The sequence below is a fragment of the Cetorhinus maximus genome, chromosome 8 (assembly GCF_964194155.1).
Source record: "Cetorhinus maximus chromosome 8, sCetMax3.hap1.1, whole genome shotgun sequence".
NCBI classification, from domain to species: Eukaryota; Metazoa; Chordata; class Chondrichthyes; order Lamniformes; family Cetorhinidae; genus Cetorhinus; species Cetorhinus maximus.
Genome location: NC_135886.1, coordinates 57,299,525 through 57,318,990, shown reverse-complemented (window position 1 = coordinate 57,318,990; position 19,466 = coordinate 57,299,525). Strand labels below are relative to the sequence as shown.

General features: G+C 42.3%; 1 protein-coding gene across 2 annotated transcripts in view; it reads left to right on the top strand.

Moving 5' to 3' along the window:
- Positions 1 to 19,466, top strand: part of shisa4 (shisa family member 4) — a 75,294-nt gene that overhangs the window by 4,938 nt on the left and 50,890 nt on the right. For both annotated transcript variants that reach the window (XM_078546905.1, XM_078546904.1), the window contains exon 2: positions 15,800 to 15,977. In XM_078546905.1, the coding sequence (XP_078403031.1) occupies positions 15,800 to 15,977 (178 nt within the window). The remainder of the gene's footprint in view (positions 1 to 15,799; positions 15,978 to 19,466) is intronic.

Here is a 19,466-nt window from a genome sequence, read left to right as displayed (position 1 = left end):
GGCTGGGGCTCAGCAGCTCCAGGAGATGTTGGTAACTCTGTGCTGTTGGGAGTTGGGGCTCAAGAGAAGCCTTGGAACAGATTACTCAGTGCTCTGAGGAGGTTGCAGATCGGGCAAGATGAGAAGCAGTTGTTGGCAACGCTATAGCTGAGAAGCTGGCACCATGCCAGTGTTTTGACACTGGAGTGTAGCCTGCCCAACACATGGGGTGAGGGGGATCACAGTCTCGGTAGGTGTTCAGTTCAGCTGGAAAAGAAGACTGGACCTGGGAGAAGATTTGATAGAATTCTGGAATAGCGTGGCTTTTGGGCTGGGGGTCAGACTAACTCTTTAAAGGAGCAGAGCTAAAATTCCTCATGAGTAAGACCGAGCTTTAAAGAATTTTTGTGACTCTCTGTAATGACTGATGTCTGGGTGGTTTGCTGAAAAATTCTTGGGATCTGCCTTGGTTGTGTCTTCAATTTAATGTGCAGTTTGTGGTGCTTCCAATCTCAGTTTTTCTGTTATTTCATGTTTGCCTCATGTTAATTCTGGAATGTTAGAGTATTAGATAAGTGGCATTGATGGTTTGCTTTGCTGACTCTTGGATAGTAAAATTTCCTCTGTTTGTTTAAAACTGTGGAATTTTGTGGCTTTAGTTTCATAGTAAGTAACTGGGATTTCAAATTTTGTTGACGAGCAAAAAAAAGTTGCTGGTCCCCAATTTGGGGGCCTTGCCTAGGGTCATAACAAATTAGGGGCACTTTATGGGATTTCAAATCCACATACAGATGAGTGTAGCGACTTGCTGAAGTTGAGGCTAACAGGATCTCTCAGTGAATTGACAGAGTCTAAGGAGCAGTCAGCAACCATGCAGGAAAGATTCTGAAATAAACCAAATGCCCATGTGAAGTTGTCAGACTTGTATAACAGACTGGCAGAATTTCAAAATAAAAACTTTCAACTGGAAAACTGAGACCTCAATGTGACACTAAAGGGTTAATGACACCTGACACCAAACCGGGAGCACTTGCCAGTGTTGAGACACAGCAGGAATCCAGGCAAGTGGACAGTTCACTAAAAAACATTTTAAACCCTGAGAGAATTGGAATTATGTCCTTCGTGAATTGCGTGGAAGACTTTTAAGTATTAGAAAGAAAATAAAAGTCCAGAATGAGGAAGCTGTTGACATCACTCGTAAATAATTAAAGAAGCCACGTTCTGAATGGGATCAGGAGAACCTGAAAGATCTCACCCAAACAGGAATATAAAACCCTTTAATATGAACATAAAAAACATCTCAGTGATGTTCTTGGAACAGCCAAAAGGGGTTTTGATCAGAAAAGAAATGAGTTGCTGGCACACAAGAAGTAATTTTGAACTTATTGTCTCAAAATGAGAATTGGCCATGCTTGAGTTTAGAAAATGAACTTAAAAATGAATATCGTCTGCAGGTAAAGAAGAGGACAATGATTTGACTGTGGACTTATCTGAGACATTCTGTTCAGACTTTAAAGAAAGGGCGTAGTAGAAAACACAGGCTCTGAGTTATGACCATTCTATGAAGTTTTAATCCTGCTAATTCTACTTTTCACATGTACTTGTTTTTATTTTGATTAAGCTCTCATAACTCTCAATACCATATGTGTAATTATGAAAAATGAAAAGATTATCTGTGCAATATGTAATAAGCTATTTGTTAGAGGTTTATGATGATGACTTGCTGTAAAGAACTGGTATTGTAAAGAAACCTTCACTACAGTAAAGCTTTCTTTTCTCCCAAAGGGTAAGTCGTGTGATGAAATCTATATTTTTTGAAATTTTTTTTGTGTTAGATGTGGAGCCTTTGGGGGAGAACTTTGATTAACTGGAGATTGTAACATTTAAGGTACAGAATGTATCCAGCCTGAATGTCTCAAATTCTGCCTAGGAACAGGGGAAGAGCCCTTTTGGGAGATATTAATAGGTCACATCATCAGTTCAAGGGTTCAAGGAATGAACAGCAGCCTGTAGGGAGCAGACAGAGAGGAAGGTCAGCTTCATGCAGCTGAAGTGCTGCCGTTAGCTCCGTGCTGCTGAAGGGGCTAGGGCTCAGCGACGTCCCAGGAGCTGTTGGTAACTCTGTGCTGTTGGGAGTTGGGGCTCAAGGAAAGCCCTGGAGCAGGATTACTCTGTGCTGCTGAAGAGATTGTGGCTGAGGGTAGACCAGAAGCAGTTGTTGGCAGTATCATGGCTGAGAAACTGGGACCATACCTGTGTTTTGATGCTGGAGTGTAGCCTGCCCAACACAAGGGTTGGGGATGGGGGCGCAGTGTCGGAAGGTGGTCAGTTCAGCTAGAAAGTAAGACCAAGAAGATTGGATCTGGAACCAGATTTGATAGTAATCTGGAATAGTGTGCCTTTTGGGTTAAGATTGTAAGCGGAACTCTGGTAGAATAGAGCTACAGTTGGCTCGGGTTAGGCTCTTTAAAGGAGTGAAGCTAACATTTCTCATGAGGAAGATAGAGCTTTAGAGTTTTTGTGACACACAGTGATGACTGACGTCCGGGTGGGTTGCTGGAAAATTCATAGGACCTGTCTTGGTTGTGTCTGCCATTTAATATGCAGTTTGTGGTGTGTATGATCCCAGTTTGTCTCTTAATTCATGTTTACTTCATGTTAATTCTAGAGGTTAAAGTATCAGATAGATGGTGTTGATGGTTGACTGGCCTTTGGATAGTAACATTTCTTCTGTTTGTTTAAAACCATGGAATCTTGTCGCTTTATTCTCTGAGTAAGTAACTTGGATTTCAAACTTTGTCTACTTTAATTAAAAATAAGTTGCTGGTCCCAAAACCAGATCGTCTCGTCCAGGGCTTCCTCAGGCTCTCGACACAGAACAGCAACTTAAGTTCAGCGCAAAGCCACTCCTGATACCAGAAGATCAGGTGCATTGTGTTAAAAAGAGGCAGGAAAAAAGGGATAAAATCAAAAAACTGCGGATGCTAGAAATCCAAAACAACAACAAAAATACCTGGAAAAACTCAGCAGGTCTGACAGCATCTGCAGAGAGGAATACAGTTAACATTTTGAGTCCGTATGACTCTTAAACAGAAAAAAGGGAGGTGGGGTGGCAGCGCTAATTATGGAAGACAAGGTATTGAAATGAGCTGATGTTGTTGAGGGGGTGCAGACAGAATTGATTTGGGTAGAGTCATAGAGTTCTAGAGCACAGAAAAAGACCTTTCGGCCCATCGAGTCTGCACCAGTCAAACAAGTACCTAACTATTCTAATCTCATTTTCCAGCACCAGGCCCATAGCCTTGTACACCACGGCATCGCAAGTGCACATTCAAATACCTCTTAAATGGTATGAGGGTTTCTGCCTCTACCACCCTTTCAGGCAGTGAGTTCCAGATTCCCACCACCCTCTGAGTGAAAAAATTCTTCTTCACGTCCCCTCTAAACCTCCTGCCCCTTACCTTAAATCCATGCCCCCGGTTATTGATCCCTCCACCAAGGGGAAAGTTCCTTCCTGCCTACCCTATCTATGCCTCTCATCACTTTATATACCTCAATCATGTCCCCCCTCAATCTCCTCTGCTCCAGGGAAAATAACCCCAGTTTACCCAATCTCTCCTCGTAACTAAAATTCTCCAGCCCAGGCAACATCCTGGTAAATCTCCTCTGCACGCTCTCTAGTGCAATCGCATTCTTCCTGTAATGCAGATTCTAGAACTGCACGCAATACTCTAGCTGTGGCCTAACCAGCGTTTCATACAGTTCCAGCATAACCTCCCTGCTCTTATATTCTATGCCTTAGCTAATAAAGGCAAGTATTCCATATGCCTTCTTAACCACCTTATCTACCTGTCCTGTTACCTTAAGGGAACGTTGGACGTGCACACCAAGGTCCCTCTGATCCTTGGTACTTCTCAGGGTCCTACCATTCATCGTGTATTCCTGTGCCTTGTTTGTCCTGCCCAAGTGCATTACCTCACACTTATCCAGATTAAATTCCATTTGCCACTGATCAGCCCACCTGACCAGCCCATCTATATCCTCCTGTAATCTAAGGCTGCCAATTAACGGCCAGGCAGCGTGAACCGCATGCTGAAAAGCTCGGTGCTGCTGGGGTGGGGTCGGGAAGAGGGCGGGCGACCACGTCACCACGGGTGCGGGTGAGCATTGCAAGAGAGCTCCCTAAAGACAGTTGGCTGTGTCAGGGAGCTGCAGACCTGCAAGCAATGAAATAAAGGTGTGAAAAGCTGCAAAAAAATGTCCATGCATCACAATCAACCATCTGAAAACATACCTCATAAAAATGCTGTCCACAGATATTTATTTTAATTTTATTTATGAACGGAGATCTCATCCCACCCTTGATTGAGGTTTGATGAAAAATGTAAAGACCGCCTGGCTGATTCACCCGTCCATTAACTGTAAGGTTGGACGGGCCACGGAAAACCGCAGACAATTGCGCCACTAATGGGCTTAATTGCCCGGTTAATTGTCGGCGGGTGTGCATGCCCACTGAGCGAAATATCGCTCAAGTGCACAATGAATTCGGGATGATCGCCCAACGTCATCTTGCATGATTTTATGCCCCATTGGGTCAGGCGCGTGCTTGCCCTCAGGACGTAAAATTCTGCCCATAGACTGCTGCCATTGTCTCCAAGCATAAATTCTTAGCACCTTCTCCTTAGTAAAACAACCCTAAGCCTTCCTTTAATCTCTAACAATCACACCACCCAGGCTTACTGTCAGGCACTCTGTGGATCACAGAATCACAGTGCAGAAGAGGCCCCTTTGGCCCATCGAGTCTGCACCGACACGTGAGAAACACCTGACCTACCTACCTAATCACATTTACCAGCACTTGGCCCATAGCCTTGAATGTTATGACGTGCCAAGTGCTCATCCAGGTACTTTTTAAAGGATATGAGACAACCCACCCCCACCACCCTCCAAGGCAGTGCATTCCAGACTGTCACCATCCTCTGGGTAAAAAAGTTTTTCCTCACATCCCCCCTAAGCCTCCTGCCCCTCACCTTGAACTTATGCCCCCTTGTGACTGACCCTTCAACTAAGGGGAACAGCTGCTCCCTATCCACCCTGTCCATAACTCTCATAATCTTGTACACCTCGATCAGGTTGCCCCTCAGTCTTCTCTGCTCCAATGAAAACAACCCAAGTCTATCCAACCTCTCCTCATAACTTAAATGTTTCATCCCCGGCAACATCCTGGTGAATCTCCTCTGCACCCCCTCCAGTGCAATCACATCCTTCCTATAATGTGGTAACCAGAACTGCACACAGTACTCCAGCTGTGGCCTCACCAAGGTTCTATACAACTTCAACATGACCTCCCTACTTTTGTAATCTATGCCTCGATTGATAAAGGCAAGTGTCCCATATGCCTTTTTCACCACCCCACTAACATGCCCCTCTGCCTTCAGAGATCTATGGACACACATGCCAAGGTCCCTTCGTTCCTCAGAACTTCCTAGCGTCATGCCGTTCATTGAATACTTCCTTGTCAAATTACTCCTTCCAAAGTGTATTACCTCACACTTTTCAGGGTTAAATTCCATCTGCCACTTATCTGCCCATTTCACAATCCCGTCTATATCTTCCTGTAGCCCAAGACACTCAACCTCACTGTTAACCACCCGGCCAATCTTTGTGTCATCCGCAAACTTACTAACCCTACTCCCCACATATTCATCTATGTCATTTATATAAATGACAAATAATAGGTGACCCAGCACAGATCCCTGTGGTACGCCACTGGACACTGGCTTCCAGTCACTAAAGCATCCTTCTGGAACAGGTCACATGACTACCTTTATTTACCCTAAATTTAAAGACACAGTTCCAAAACATAATATTATAAACCTTATAATTGTAACACATACAACATTCTTAAAGGCTTGATAGGGTAGATTCTGAAAGGATGTTCCCTTGCTGGAGAGTATGGAACTAGAGGGTCGCAGTCTCAGAATAAGGGCTTAACCATTTAGGACAAAGATGAGAAGAAATTTATTATCTCAAAGAGTTGTGGTTCTTGGAATTCTCTACCTCAGAGATCTGTGGATGTTCAGTCATTGAACATATTCAAGACAGTGATGATAGATTTTTGGATGTTAAGGGATATGGGGAAGGTGGAATTGAGGTAGAAGATCAACCATGAATGGCGGAGTGGGTTGAATGGTCTACTCCAGCTTCTATTTCTTATGCTATGTGTTTAAGGAGAAACTAGGTAAACACATGAGGGAGAATGGAATAGAAGAATATATTGATAGAATCGTGTGAAGAAGGGTGGGCTTGTATGTATGAACCAACTGGGCAGTGATTTCTATGTAATCACAGACTGGAGTTGCACATTGTCCTAAGATGTACCGTTAGTCTGTGCAGGAACTGTTAACATGGAAAGTTATATTCTAGAGCACTACTACTAAGTTTGCGGGGTTCTACAATGTTAAAAAACATAAGTTTTCATACCAAAAATTATCTTAGAAAATGCTCAGAAGTCCAATATTATTCCTACATATTTAAACATAGAAAGTTTCTTAAGCCTCAAAAATAATTCAAGTTTTTTAACACAATCAGAAGTGGCTAAAAAAATGGTAAACCATCTCTGTTTACTTTTCTATATGCCAACAATAAAATCCTATCACAGTTATTGCTAATAAATCATTTATAATAGAAATCACCATCTGTTAAATCGCATGCCTGAAATAAAGCTTTGAAAATTCAAATAATTTCTTTTTAAAGTCTTTTGGAACAAAAGCTCTCTTGAATTCTCCCAATATCCATATACACACCCTTCAAATCCTCCTGATGCACAGATTGTGTGCTGCAAAATGGTGTAAACTACACCATTTTCTATTTACTAGAATAGTACCAGAATGGAGAGCTTACACCGATTAGGAAAGATTGAACAAGCTAGGGGCTTTTTGCTCTAGAACCTAGGTGACCTGATACGGGCCTTTAAGATTATGAAAAAGCTTGATAGGATAGCTGTGGAGGTGATCTTTCTGCTTGTGAGTGAGACCAGAACAAGGGGCTGTGAATATAAGATTGTCATTAATAAAACCCAATAGATAATTCAGGAGAAACTGCATTACCCAAAGAATGATTACAATATGGAACTGGCTGCCACAGGAAGTAGCTGAGGGAATAACAGAGATGCATTTAAGGAGAAATTGGATATGCTGGTGGATTCTCCCATTTCTTCTTCAGATGAGTGTTCAGCAAGAAGACTAGTTGTTTACCACTTAAGTTGGTGTCATCTTATTTATGGTATTAACCCAAATCTTGATTTGACAATCCGATTGCAAATATTACACATAAAGTCATTATCGTAGGGGTGGGTGAAGGAACTGGCTTGCAACATGCTTGCTTGTCCTCTAGGGACCTGACTGTTTCCTCAGTTGTTGAGATTGCTTGATGACAGAGACTTCCTCATTCAGAAAGGATAATCACACTAGGGAGAAAAAAATAAGAAGGATATGTTTATGGGATTGGATGAAAAGGAGTGGGAGGAGGTTCTTGTGTAAACAGTGTAAACACTGGCATGCATCTGTTTGGCTTAATGGCCTGTTTCTATGTTGTTAATACTTCGTACATGACAAAAATCCACAAAAAACAGAAAATTTCCAGTTGTTGGGAGGTAATCAATATCCATTGAAGGTCACGCTTCTGGGAGAGGCAGAGTCAAATCTTGAAGTAAAACTTTTAATGAAAGTATTAAAAACACAAAGATTTTCTATGCATAAAATTAATGACACTTTTGTGAAAGATAGATTTTCAGAATTTTATATTAAAAACTGTCTTTTGCACAGAAGAAATTTCAGTTATGAAAGGTGAGATTACATGAGGTTTTTTCATATAGCACTTCGAGTAATTTGATTGTTTTTGTCTTTTTTATTCGTTCACAGAATCTCAACATCGCTGGCAAGGCCAGCATTTGTTGCACGTCCCTAATTTCCCTTGAGAAGGTGGCGGTGAGTTACCTTCTTGAACTGCTGCAGTCCATGAGGTGTATGTACACTCACAGTGCTGTTAGGGAGGGAGTTCCAGGATTTTGACCCAGTGATGATGAAGGAAAGGTGATATATTTTCAAGTCGGGATGATGTGTGACTTGGAGTTGAACTTGTAGGTTGTGGTTCCCATGCACCTGCAGCCCTTGGTCTTTTTGGTGGTAAAGGTCACAGATCTCGGAGTTGCTGTTGAAGAAGCCTTGGTGAGTTGCTGCAGTGCATTATGTAAATGATACACACTGATGGTGTACATACATGGTGCGCCAGTGGCAGAGGGAGGGAATTTTTAAGGTGGTGGGTGGAGTGAGAATCAAGTGGGCTGCTTTGTCCTGGTTGCTACCTGTTGTGATATCACTTTAAGGGAATATGCAAACGAGCAAGTAACCAGATGTAAAGCAGCAAGTGACCAGCTAAAAGTGTGTATAGCAATTGCAGCTGTACTGTCCCTGTGAGTAATGGTTGCTGAATCCATAAAGTAGATCTGACTGTTGAGCCATCCTGTAAAGTATCTTTAAATAAACTGAACCTATGTATAGTTTACCAGTCCTGGTGTGAGACTGGTGAGTTTGTGTAAAGCAGACATAGAAGCTCGACACTTTTGTTTCTTGAGTGTTGTTGGAGCTGCATTCATCCAGACAAGTGAGGACTATCCCATCACACTCCTGACCTTGTGCCTTTCAGATGCTTTGTGTGGTCACGATGTGAGTTGCTTGTTTCAGAATTCCCAGTCTCTGACTGGCTCCACAGTATTTAAATGGCTGGTCCAATAAAGCTCCTGGTCAATGGTGAACCCAGGATGTTGACAATGGGGGATTCAGCGATGGTAATGACATTGAATGCCTAGCACTTGTGTGATGCGAATGTTACTTGCCATTTATCAGCCCAGCCTGAATGTTGTCCAGGCCTTGCTGCATAGGAGCACGGACTGCTTCAGTATCTGAGAAGCTGCGTATGGGTCAGGACACTGTGCAATCAACAGCAAACACCCCACTTCTGAGCTTATTATGGGGGAAAGACATTAATGAAGATGTTTCGGATACTGAGGAGCTCTTGGGGCTCAATTGGCCTCCAACAATTACAGTCATCTTCTTTTGTGCTAGGTATGACTCCAACCATTGGAGTGTTTTCCCCCGATTCCCTTTGACTTCACTTTAGTTAGGGCTTCTGGATGCCACACTTGATCAAATGCTGCCTGAATTTCAAGGGCAGTCACTCTCACCTCACTACTAGAACTCAGCTCTTTTCTCCATGTTTGAACCAAGGCTGTAATGAGGTCAGGAGCCACCCATAGTGATGGGCATGGAAGTCCCCCATCCAGAGTACATTCTGTGCCCTTGCTGCTGTCATGCCCAATAACAGCATGTCATATTCCTAACTTTTAAGATACGAACTGTATTCAGTGTGGATTTTTCCTTTAAAAAGTGGACAATGTGTTGCAAAGATGACAGCCAAAGATCAGATGACCTGGCTTGAGTATTCAAAAGCTGACTCACTGTCTAACAGAGACAAAAGTGGACATCCCAGATGCAAAGGTGCTGAGACCATCAAGAGACAATCCCGACTTGAATAGGTCTCTTTTGAAACAAAGAAGGTTGTTTGACCACACAGTCGGGGGTTAAAAAAAGTGCACACATCTTCCCCTCAAAAATGGCCTAAGTCCCCTCAGGGTGAATGTCTTCAAGCAATAAACCAGGATGTGGCTAATCAACCCAAGACCACCATCATATTTGAAAAAGGAACTACCATTGTGAAGAGTCACATGGTAAGGCTGCCATGTTTGTCCCTTTGTAATCTTTAAATGCTGACTGCAGAAAGACATAGCAGTAGAAAGGGCAGATCTATGCCTTCAGAACCAAATACTGTAACGTCATAAGATCTCCAAGCCTGTTCCTTTTTGGGTCCACCAATACAGCAAACTGACCTCCTGGGAACAAGACTACAAGCAACTAACTTCATGACCTGCAAAAAGTCTATCCCTTTGAGAAAATCCTGAAACAACTTCGGCAAATGAATTCAGCTGTTGAATTCAGCCAAGCTACCCTTCAGGAATGAAGATGTCTTCTTTATCATCAGCTCTGTTTTCCTGTCTTGTTTTGTTCAAGACAATCATGTGAATTACATGCAAACATGCGAATTAGGAGCAGGAGTAGGCCATTTGGCCCCTCGAGCCTGCTCCACCATTCAGTAAGATCATGGCTGATCTGATTGTGCCTGAATTCCACATTCCTTCCTACCCCTTATACCCTTTGACTCCCTTGTCAATCAAGAATCTATCTAATTCAGCTTTAAAAAATATTCATTCACCCATCTTCCCCATTCGCCCATCTTCCATCACCCTCTGGCGAAGAGAGTTCCCCAGACTCACGATCCTCTAAGAGAAAACATTTCTCCTCGTCTCCGTTTTAAATGGGAGACCCCTTATTTTTAAACTCTGCCCCCTAGGTACTCACAAGGGGAAACATCCTCTCAGCATTTACCCTGTCAATAAGATTCCTTCACATTCTTCTAAACTCCAATGGATACAGGCCCACCCTGTCCAACCTTTCCTCAGATGATAACACCCTCATACCAGGGATCAGTCAAATGAACCTCCTCTGAAATGTTTGTAATCCAATTATGTCCTTTCTTAAATCAGGAGACCAAAACTGTATAGAGTACTCTGGATGTGGCCTCGCCAATACCCTATACAATCATAGCAAAACATCTCTACTTTTGTATTCCATTTTCCTTACAATAAACAACAACATTCCATTTACCTTCCTAATCACTTGCTGTATTTGCATGCTAACTTTTTGTGATTCATGTACCAGGTCACCCAGATTCCTTTGTATCTCATCCTTCTGCAATCTTTCCCCATTTAAATAAAATGCTGCCTTTTTATTCTTCCTGCCAAAGCGGACAAGTTCACATTTTCCCACATTATACTCCATCTGCCAAATTTGTGCCCATTCACTGAACTTATCTATGCCCCTTTGCAGATTCCTTATGTCCTCTTCACAGCTTAGTTTCCTACCTATCTTTGTGTCATCAGCAAATTTAGCAACCTTACATTTGATCCTGTCATCTAACTCATTAATATAAATAGTAAATAGTTGAGGCTCCAGCACTGACCCCTGTGGCACTCCACTCGTCACATCTTGCCAACCTGAAAATGACCCATTTATGCCTACTCTGTTTTCTGTTCGGTAACCAATTCCTTATCCATGCTAATATGTCACCCCCTACATCATGAGCTCCTATTTTGTGTAGTAACCTGTGATGAACAGTAGCTATGAGGATAGATTGGAGAGGTTGGAACTGTTTTCCTTAGAGAAAAGAAGGCTGAGAGGAGACTTGATCGAGGTATTTAAGATCCTGAGGGGTATGGACAGGGTAAATAGTGAGAAATTGTTCACACTCAAGGGAGCATCGAGAATCAGAGGGCACCGATTCCGCAATAATTGGCAAAAGGAGTAATAGTGATGTGAGGAACAATTTTTTCACCCAAAGTCTGGAGTTGGAGTCTGGAACAAACTTCCTGAGAGGGTGGTGGAGATAGGTTCAATCAAGGTATTCAAAAGGGAATTGGATTACTATCTGAAAAGAAAGAATGTGCATGGTTACGGAGATAAGGCAGGGGAATGGGGCTAGAAAGAATGCTCTTTCGGAGAGCCGGTGCAGACTTCATGGGCGAAATGGCCTCCTTCTGCACTGTAAAGATTCTGTGATGTGGCACCATGTCAAATGTCTTCTGGAAGTCTACGTACGCCACATTTATAGGTTCCCCTTTATCCACATTGCTTGTTACCTCTTTGAAGAGCTCTAATGAATAAGTCAAACACAAGTTCCCCTTCACAAAACCATGTCGACTCTGCCTGATTGCACTGAAATTTTCTAAGTACCCTGCTATAACCTCCTTAATAATAGACTCCAGCATTTTCCCTGTGACAGATGTTAAGCTAACTGGTCTGTAGTTTCCTGCTTTCTGCTCTTATCTTGAATAGAGGATTCACATTTGTTACTTTCCAATCTGATGAGACCTTTCCAGAATCTAAGGAATTTTGGAAAATCAAAATCAATGCATCTACTATCTCAACAGCCACTCTTTTAAGACTCTAGGATGAAGACAATCAGGACCTGGGGACTTGTAAGCTTTTAGTTCTAATAATTTTCTCAGTACCCTTTCCCTTTCGCCTCCTGATGCACAATTATTTATGGCATGTTATTTGTATCCCCTACAGTGAAGACAGATGCAAAATATCTGTTCAATTCATCCATTTCCTTATTTTCCATTATTAATTTCCCAGCCTCTTTCTCTGTAGAGGACCATTTTTTATCTGTTTTTATATTTCTAGCTAGATTTCTCTTGTACTCTAATTTCTCACTCATTATTTTTTAGTCATTCTTTCTTGGTTTTCGTATTCTATCTAATCTTCTAACTCGCCACTAATCTTTGCAGAGTGGGGATGTTTGCTGATGATTGCACAATGCTCAGCATCATTCGTGACTCCTCAGAACCTGAAGCAGTCCATGTCCAAATGCAGCAAGACCCGGACAATATCAAGTCTTGGGCTGACAATTGGCAAGTAACATTCACGCCATACAAGTGCCAGGCAATGACCATCTCTGAAAAGAGAGAACCTAACCATCGGCCCTTGATGTTCATTGGCATTACCATCACTGAATCCCTCACTCTCAACATCATGGTGCTTACCATTGACCAGAAACTGAACTGGACTAGCCATATATACAAGAGCAGGCCAGAGACTAGGAATCCTGCGACGAGTAATTCACCTCCTGACTCCCCAAAGCCTGTCCGCCATTGACAAGGCACAAGTCAGGAGTGTGATGGAATTCAAGAAGGCAGCTCACCACCGCCTTCTCAAGGGCAACTGGGGATGGGCAATAAATGCTAGAGGAGCCCACATCCCGTGAATGAATAAAAAAAAAGAATTGTTCCCTTTTTCTTTCACCTTGATATTATCTTTTAACTTCCTTATTTAACCACAGAAGATATGCCCTTCCCCTAAAGTCTTTCTCACTGGGATGTATTTTGGTTGAGTGTAATGAACTTTCTCCTTAAGTGTCTGGCCCTGCATCATTACTAACTTATCCCTTAACTTAATTTCCTAGTTCACTTTAGCCAGCTCTGTCTTCATATCCTCATAATAGCCCTTATTTAACTTCAAAATACTGGCCTTAGACCCATCCTTCTCTCCCTCAAACTGAATACAAAATTCAATCATGTTATGATCACTGATACCTAGGGGCACCTTTACTATGAGGTCATTAATTAACCCTCTCTCATTGCTGTTTAGCAGATCTAGAGTATCCCACTCTCTGGTTGGCACTAGCATGTGCTGCTCCAAGAAATTGTCCCACAAACACTCTGTGAACTCATCTTCCAGGCTACCTTTGCCAATCTGATTTGCCCAATCTATATGTAGATTAAAATCACCCATGATTATCGCATTACCTTTCTCACAAGCCCCCAATATTTATTCTTGTATACTCTGTCCTACAGTGTGGTTACTGTTAGAGGACTTTTAAACTACTCCCACAAGTGACTTCCTACCTTTGCTACCTCTACCTGAACTGATTCTAATCTTGATCTTTAGAACTAAGGTTCATCAGCTGAGCTGAATATGCCTTTGTTGTTACCGATGCCTAAGTTAATCTGGTTTTATTTATTTTTATATTCATTCACGGGACGTGGGCTTCGCTGGCTGAACCAGCATTTATTGCCCATCCCTAGTTGCCCTTGAGAAGGTGGTAGTGAGCTGCCTTCTTGAACCACTGCAGCCCATGTGGTGTAAGAAGGGAGTTCCAGAATTTTGACCCAGCGACAGTGAGGGAACGGTGATATATTTCCAAGTCAGGATGATGAGTGACTTGGAGGGGAACTTCCAACTGATGGTGTTCCCATCTACCTGCTGCCCTTGTCCTTCTAGATGGTTGTGGGTTTTGAAGGTGCTATCTAAGGAGCCTTGGTGAATTCCTGCAGTGCATCTTGTAGATGGTACACACTGCTGCTATTGTGCGTCGGTGGTGGAGGGAGTGAATGTTTGTGGATGCAGTGACAATCAAGTGGGCTGCTTTGTCCTGGATGATGTCAAATTTCTTCAGTGTTGCTAGAGCTGCACTCATCCAGGCAAGTGGGGAGAATTCCATCACACTCCTGACTTGTGCCTTGTAGATGCTGGACAGGCTTTGGGGAGTCAGGAGGTGACTTACTCATCACAGAATTCCTAGCCTCTGACCTGCTCTCATAACCACAATATATATATGGCTAGTCCAGTTCAGTTTATGGTCAATGGTAAGCCCCAGGATGTTGATAGTGGAGGATTCAGTGATGATAATGCCACTCGTCAGCCCAAGCCTGGATATTTTCCAGATTTTGTTGCATTTGGACATGGACTGCTTCAGTGCCTAAGGAGTTATGAATGGTGCTGAACATTGTGCAATCATCAGCGAACATCCTCACTGCTGACTTTATGATGGAAGGAAGGTCATTGATGAAACGGCTGAAGATGGTTGGGCCCAGGACACTACCCTGAGGAACACCTGCAGTGATGTCCTGGAGCTGAGATGACTGACCTCCAACAACCACAACCATCTTCTTTTGTGCTAAGTATGACTCTAACCAGTGGAGAGTTTCCCCCCTGATTTCCATTGACTCCAGTTTTGCTAGGGCTCCTTGATGCCACACTTGGTCAATTGCTGCCTTGATGTCAAGGGCAGTCACTTTCACTTCATCTCGGGAGTTCAGCTCTTTTGTCCATGTTTGAACCAAGGCTGTAATGAGGTCAGGAGCTGAATGGCCCTAGCGGAACCCAAACTGGGCGTCAGTGAGCAGGTCATTACTAAGCAAGCGCCGTTTGATAGCACTATTGATTACTCCTTCCATTACTTTACTGATGAAGATTTACTTTTATAGCACAACGGAGTGGCTTGCTCGGCCATTTCAGAGGGCAGTTAAGAGTGATTAATGCTGTTGTTGGTCTATAGTCACATTTGGCTAGACTGGGCAAAGATTTTAATCTGTCTCTGTATTATACATCCAGACCTTTAGATTACTAGACATAACCACTAGGGTCCCATCCCCCTTCAACAAACTGACATTGTTTACACATGTTTACGTACAGTTTTCCGATTATAAATATCGATGTAAAAAGTGTTACAAGAAGTAACAGATTTGGATTTGAGGAATGCGCCATAGACAAGATTTTGAATGATAAATAGGTAGATAGATACCATTAGCTCAATACCTTTCTCCTCCTTATCATCACTTGCTAGTATAAATCAATATGCATTACTATTTTTAAATAAATGCCTGTTATCATTCAGCTGCCTGGGTGTGTGCTTTATAATAAGTTTTGGAATGATAGCAGGCTTCTCGTATTATCCATCTTTCCTTTACAGCCTTTTCTGATTCACTGACTGAAACATTCCACTTGTATTAACTTTACTGACATTGTTAATGTATCCTAAACATCAGGAATGTCTGGACCACCTATATGGCTGATTAGAACTCAGAATTATGATTATTATATAACTGTTCATTTTGGATCTCACAAGTTGTAACTTTAGTCACAATTTGTCTGTGAGGGAACTGTTAAATATTTTCTAAAAGTTTAGATATTTTTCATCATTCTCTTACTTTCACTTGATAGAGAAGAATCAACTCGAAAGCTTTTCTTTTACACGTTACCTTTATGCCTATCCCTGGATTTTGTCTGTTAATAAGAATACTGAAAAATTTCATCCTTTTCTCTTTCTATTTCTTTGTCATATTGTCTTCTGCTTTCTCATGCAGTGTCTGCAGACAATGACTGTTTGTGGTACACAGATAAACAGGGAAACTGGCACAGTGGCTTTGACTGCCCATTCTTTAAGTTCTGCTGTGGAAATTGCACTTACCGCTATTGCTGCGTGGATCCAATGCAACTCATCAGTGAAAAACAGCAGAAGTATTGTATGTCCGTGAACCTCAGGTCAGTCTATGTGGTCTCAGTGTTCCCAGTTATACAGAGTGGGTACATAACTGTAGAATTCAGAAGTGGGTTAGGGCAGCTAGCAGGGAGAAAGCTGCAGGATATTCTCGTTCATTTTTTAAATTCGTTTATGGGATGTGGCCATCGCTGGCTAGGCAGCATTTATTGCCCATCACTAACGGCCTTTGTTCAGAGGGCATTTAACAGTCAACCACATTGCTGTGGGTCTGGAGTTACGTGTAGGCCAGACCAGGTAAGGACAGCAGATTTCTTTTCCTAAAGGACATTAGTGAACCAGATGGCTTTTTACGATAATCAGCAATGGTTTCACGGTCATCATCAGGCTTTTAATGAACCCAAATTTCACCATCTGCTGTGGTGGGATTTGATCTTGTTTTTACATAATCCTTTACAAATATCGATTAGTGTTAGAAGGGAAACAGTTTGGGAGACCCATGTGACGATAAGACTAACACTGGGGCTGGTGCAGCTGGATTCTATCTCTGATATCCATATTATTTTTGGTGTTCAGAGCTTAATTGGTTAGTTTAAAGTATCCTGTGCAGAGTGGCACATGAGGCATCCCATTTCTTCCACTTGGGTCTGTTATGGCACAGCCGATGTAAATGCTGAGTTGTTCAAATCCCAGAAGGAAACTTGAGACAACTGCCACAACTATTTTTGCAATTTGTATGTTTCAAGATGTGGGCTTTGAATTCAGTAGTTCTAAGACTATCAAGCCTTATAGGTTTGTACAAAATTAGATTAAACATTTATTAATAAGGGAAATTATTTTAAGCACATACATATGTCTACAAATCACTACTATAATAACTTCTAAATCCCCTCATTAATCTGACTCCCAGTTACACCTCCGTTAAGGCAACAGTAAGACACAGATTTTAAAAGACCCAGGCAAAGAAACATGATATTCTGAACGATCCAATTCAAAGTGAGTTTTCTTAACTTCAGTTTGTTGTGGACTGCAGCTTGAGGTGTAGATGCTGAAGGCTTTTCATACTTGTTGGACCTTAAAATGCCTGCCTTTACAAACAGCCGTCTCTCCTTTATATATATTTTCCCCTTTGAATGCAAATTCCCATTGTTTCACTATGTCTTTGGACTTTACCTCCCTGATCATAAAAATTTATCATAGTGCCAATTTTACCAGTAATCTTTGGGAAAAATAAATACATTGTTTCTTAACTTCTGCTGGTTAGGTGTAATATTTAACTCCTTCTTTTGGATTCATGCTAGCCTAGCTTATTTAAAAATGCAAATATCCTTTTACACCTTACATTCTAAACTTTCCCCATGTTTACCTACTTAACATTTCAAACCTAACTAATCTTCTAATACATCAAAGCCTTCAGACCAATTAAGTCTCTCTCTCACACACACACACACACACACACACACACAGATACCACAATTTTACAATAAATTCCAATAACATTATTATATCCTTCTGACATGTCTATATAGAGCAGACTCTAAATAGGATGCCATCTCCCCTCACATCCAGCAGGTCACTGTCCCCCTGGCTGGTGTTTATATTTGCTGGTCTTGTGTCTGATTTAAAATATAAAATGCTGGAAATACTCAGCAGGTCTGGCAGCATTTCTGCAGTGAGAATCAGAGTTTACGTTTCAGGTTGATGACCCTTCATTACCCCTCCTTGTCTCAGTGTTGTTTCTATAACAAAATGCAATTTGACCTGGACAGGTCATCAGCTTGTCTCACAGGAGACTGCAAAGAGATATCGATAGGTTAAATGAGTGGGCAAAAATTTGGCAGGCAGAGTATAATGTGGGAAAATGTGAACTTGCCCACTTTGGCTGGAAGAATTAAATGTAGAGAGATTGCAGAGCTAAGGAAAGAGTAGGGTGCATAAAAGACCAAAAAGGTAATTATGTGTGGAGGTGGAGATTTGGTTATGGTTCTTAATGAATATTTTGTGTCTGTCTTCTCAAAAGAGGGGGATGATGCAGGCATTGGGCAGGATTTTACGCCCTGCGGGCAGGCGTGCGCCCCACCCACTCGGCGTAAGCCGACAGTTAAGAGGCCTATTAAGGCCCTTAATCAAGTAATTGAAAGCAATTTTTCACTTCCCCGAATCACCAGGCGGCCTTTGCATTTTTGATGAAACTTAATGAAAAAAATCATAGACATCATTTTTATTATGTTTCTGCTGTTGTTACTGAGTTCTATGTCGGAACATGTTTTTAACATATTAAAAATCTTTCTTTTTGATTGTACAATTCTTCACATCCCTGAGGCAGCTCTCTGCCCTCAGGGAGCTTTCAGTGTGTGCTCCCACACGCATGTGCAGATTTTTGCGCTCGCACTCCTCCTGCCCAAACCCTGGCAGCGCTGAGCTCCTCAGCGTGCCTTTCACTCTAGCTGCCCATTAATTGGCCAGCCAGTGTGAAATTACAGTCGGGGCCCAATCGTGGGTGGCGGACCGTTTCGCAGCTGTTCCCGGGCCCGCCTGCCTCGCCCGCCCAATGACTGGAAAATCCTGCCCATTGTAGTTAAGAAGGAGAAGTGTGAAGTGTTGGATGTGATAAACATAAGGAGAGAAAAAGTATTAAAGGGATTAGTATCTGTGAAGTGAATAAGTCACCAGGGCCGGGTGAAACATACCCCAGGCTGTTAAAAGAAGCCAGGGAAGAAATTGCGGAGGGTCTGACCATCATTTTCCAATCCTCACTGGATACAGCTGAGGTACCGGAGGTTTGGAGGTCTGTTAATGTACCTTTGTTTAAAAAGGGAGTGAGGAATAGACCGTATAATTACAGAACAGTTGGTCCTACCTCGGTAGTGGGTAAATTATTGGAATCAATTCTGAGGGACAGGATAAAGTGTCACTTAGAAAGTCATGGATTAATCAAGGACAGTCAGCATGGATTTGTTAAGGGAAGGTCATGCCTGACTAATTTGATTGAATTTTTTGAGGAAGTAACAAGATGGATTGATGAGGTTAGTGCAGTTGATGTGGTCCACATGGATTTTAGCAAGGCTTTTGACAAGGCCCCGCATGGCAGACTGGTTTATAAAATAAAAACCCATGGGATCCAAAATGTAGCAAACTGGATTCAAAATTGGCTCAATGGCTGAAAACAAAGGCTAATTGTTGATGGATGTTTTTGTGACTGGAATGTTGTTTCCAGCTGCAGGATATTCTTCTGGCGGAGGGTGAACAGCCAGAGGTTGTGGTCCACATTGGTACCAATGACATCGGTAGGAAGAGGGATGAGGTCCTGAAGGTAGATTTTAGCGAGCTAGGAAGGAAATTAAAAAGCAGGACCTCAAAAGCAGTAATTCAGGATTACTCCCAGTGCCACGTACTTATGAGCACAGGAATAAGAGGATTGATTGATTGAACACGTGGCTGGAGAATTGGTGTAGGAGGGAAGGCATCAGATTTCTGAGGCATTGGGATAGGTTCTGGGGCAGGTGGGACTTGTACAATATGGACAAGTTGCA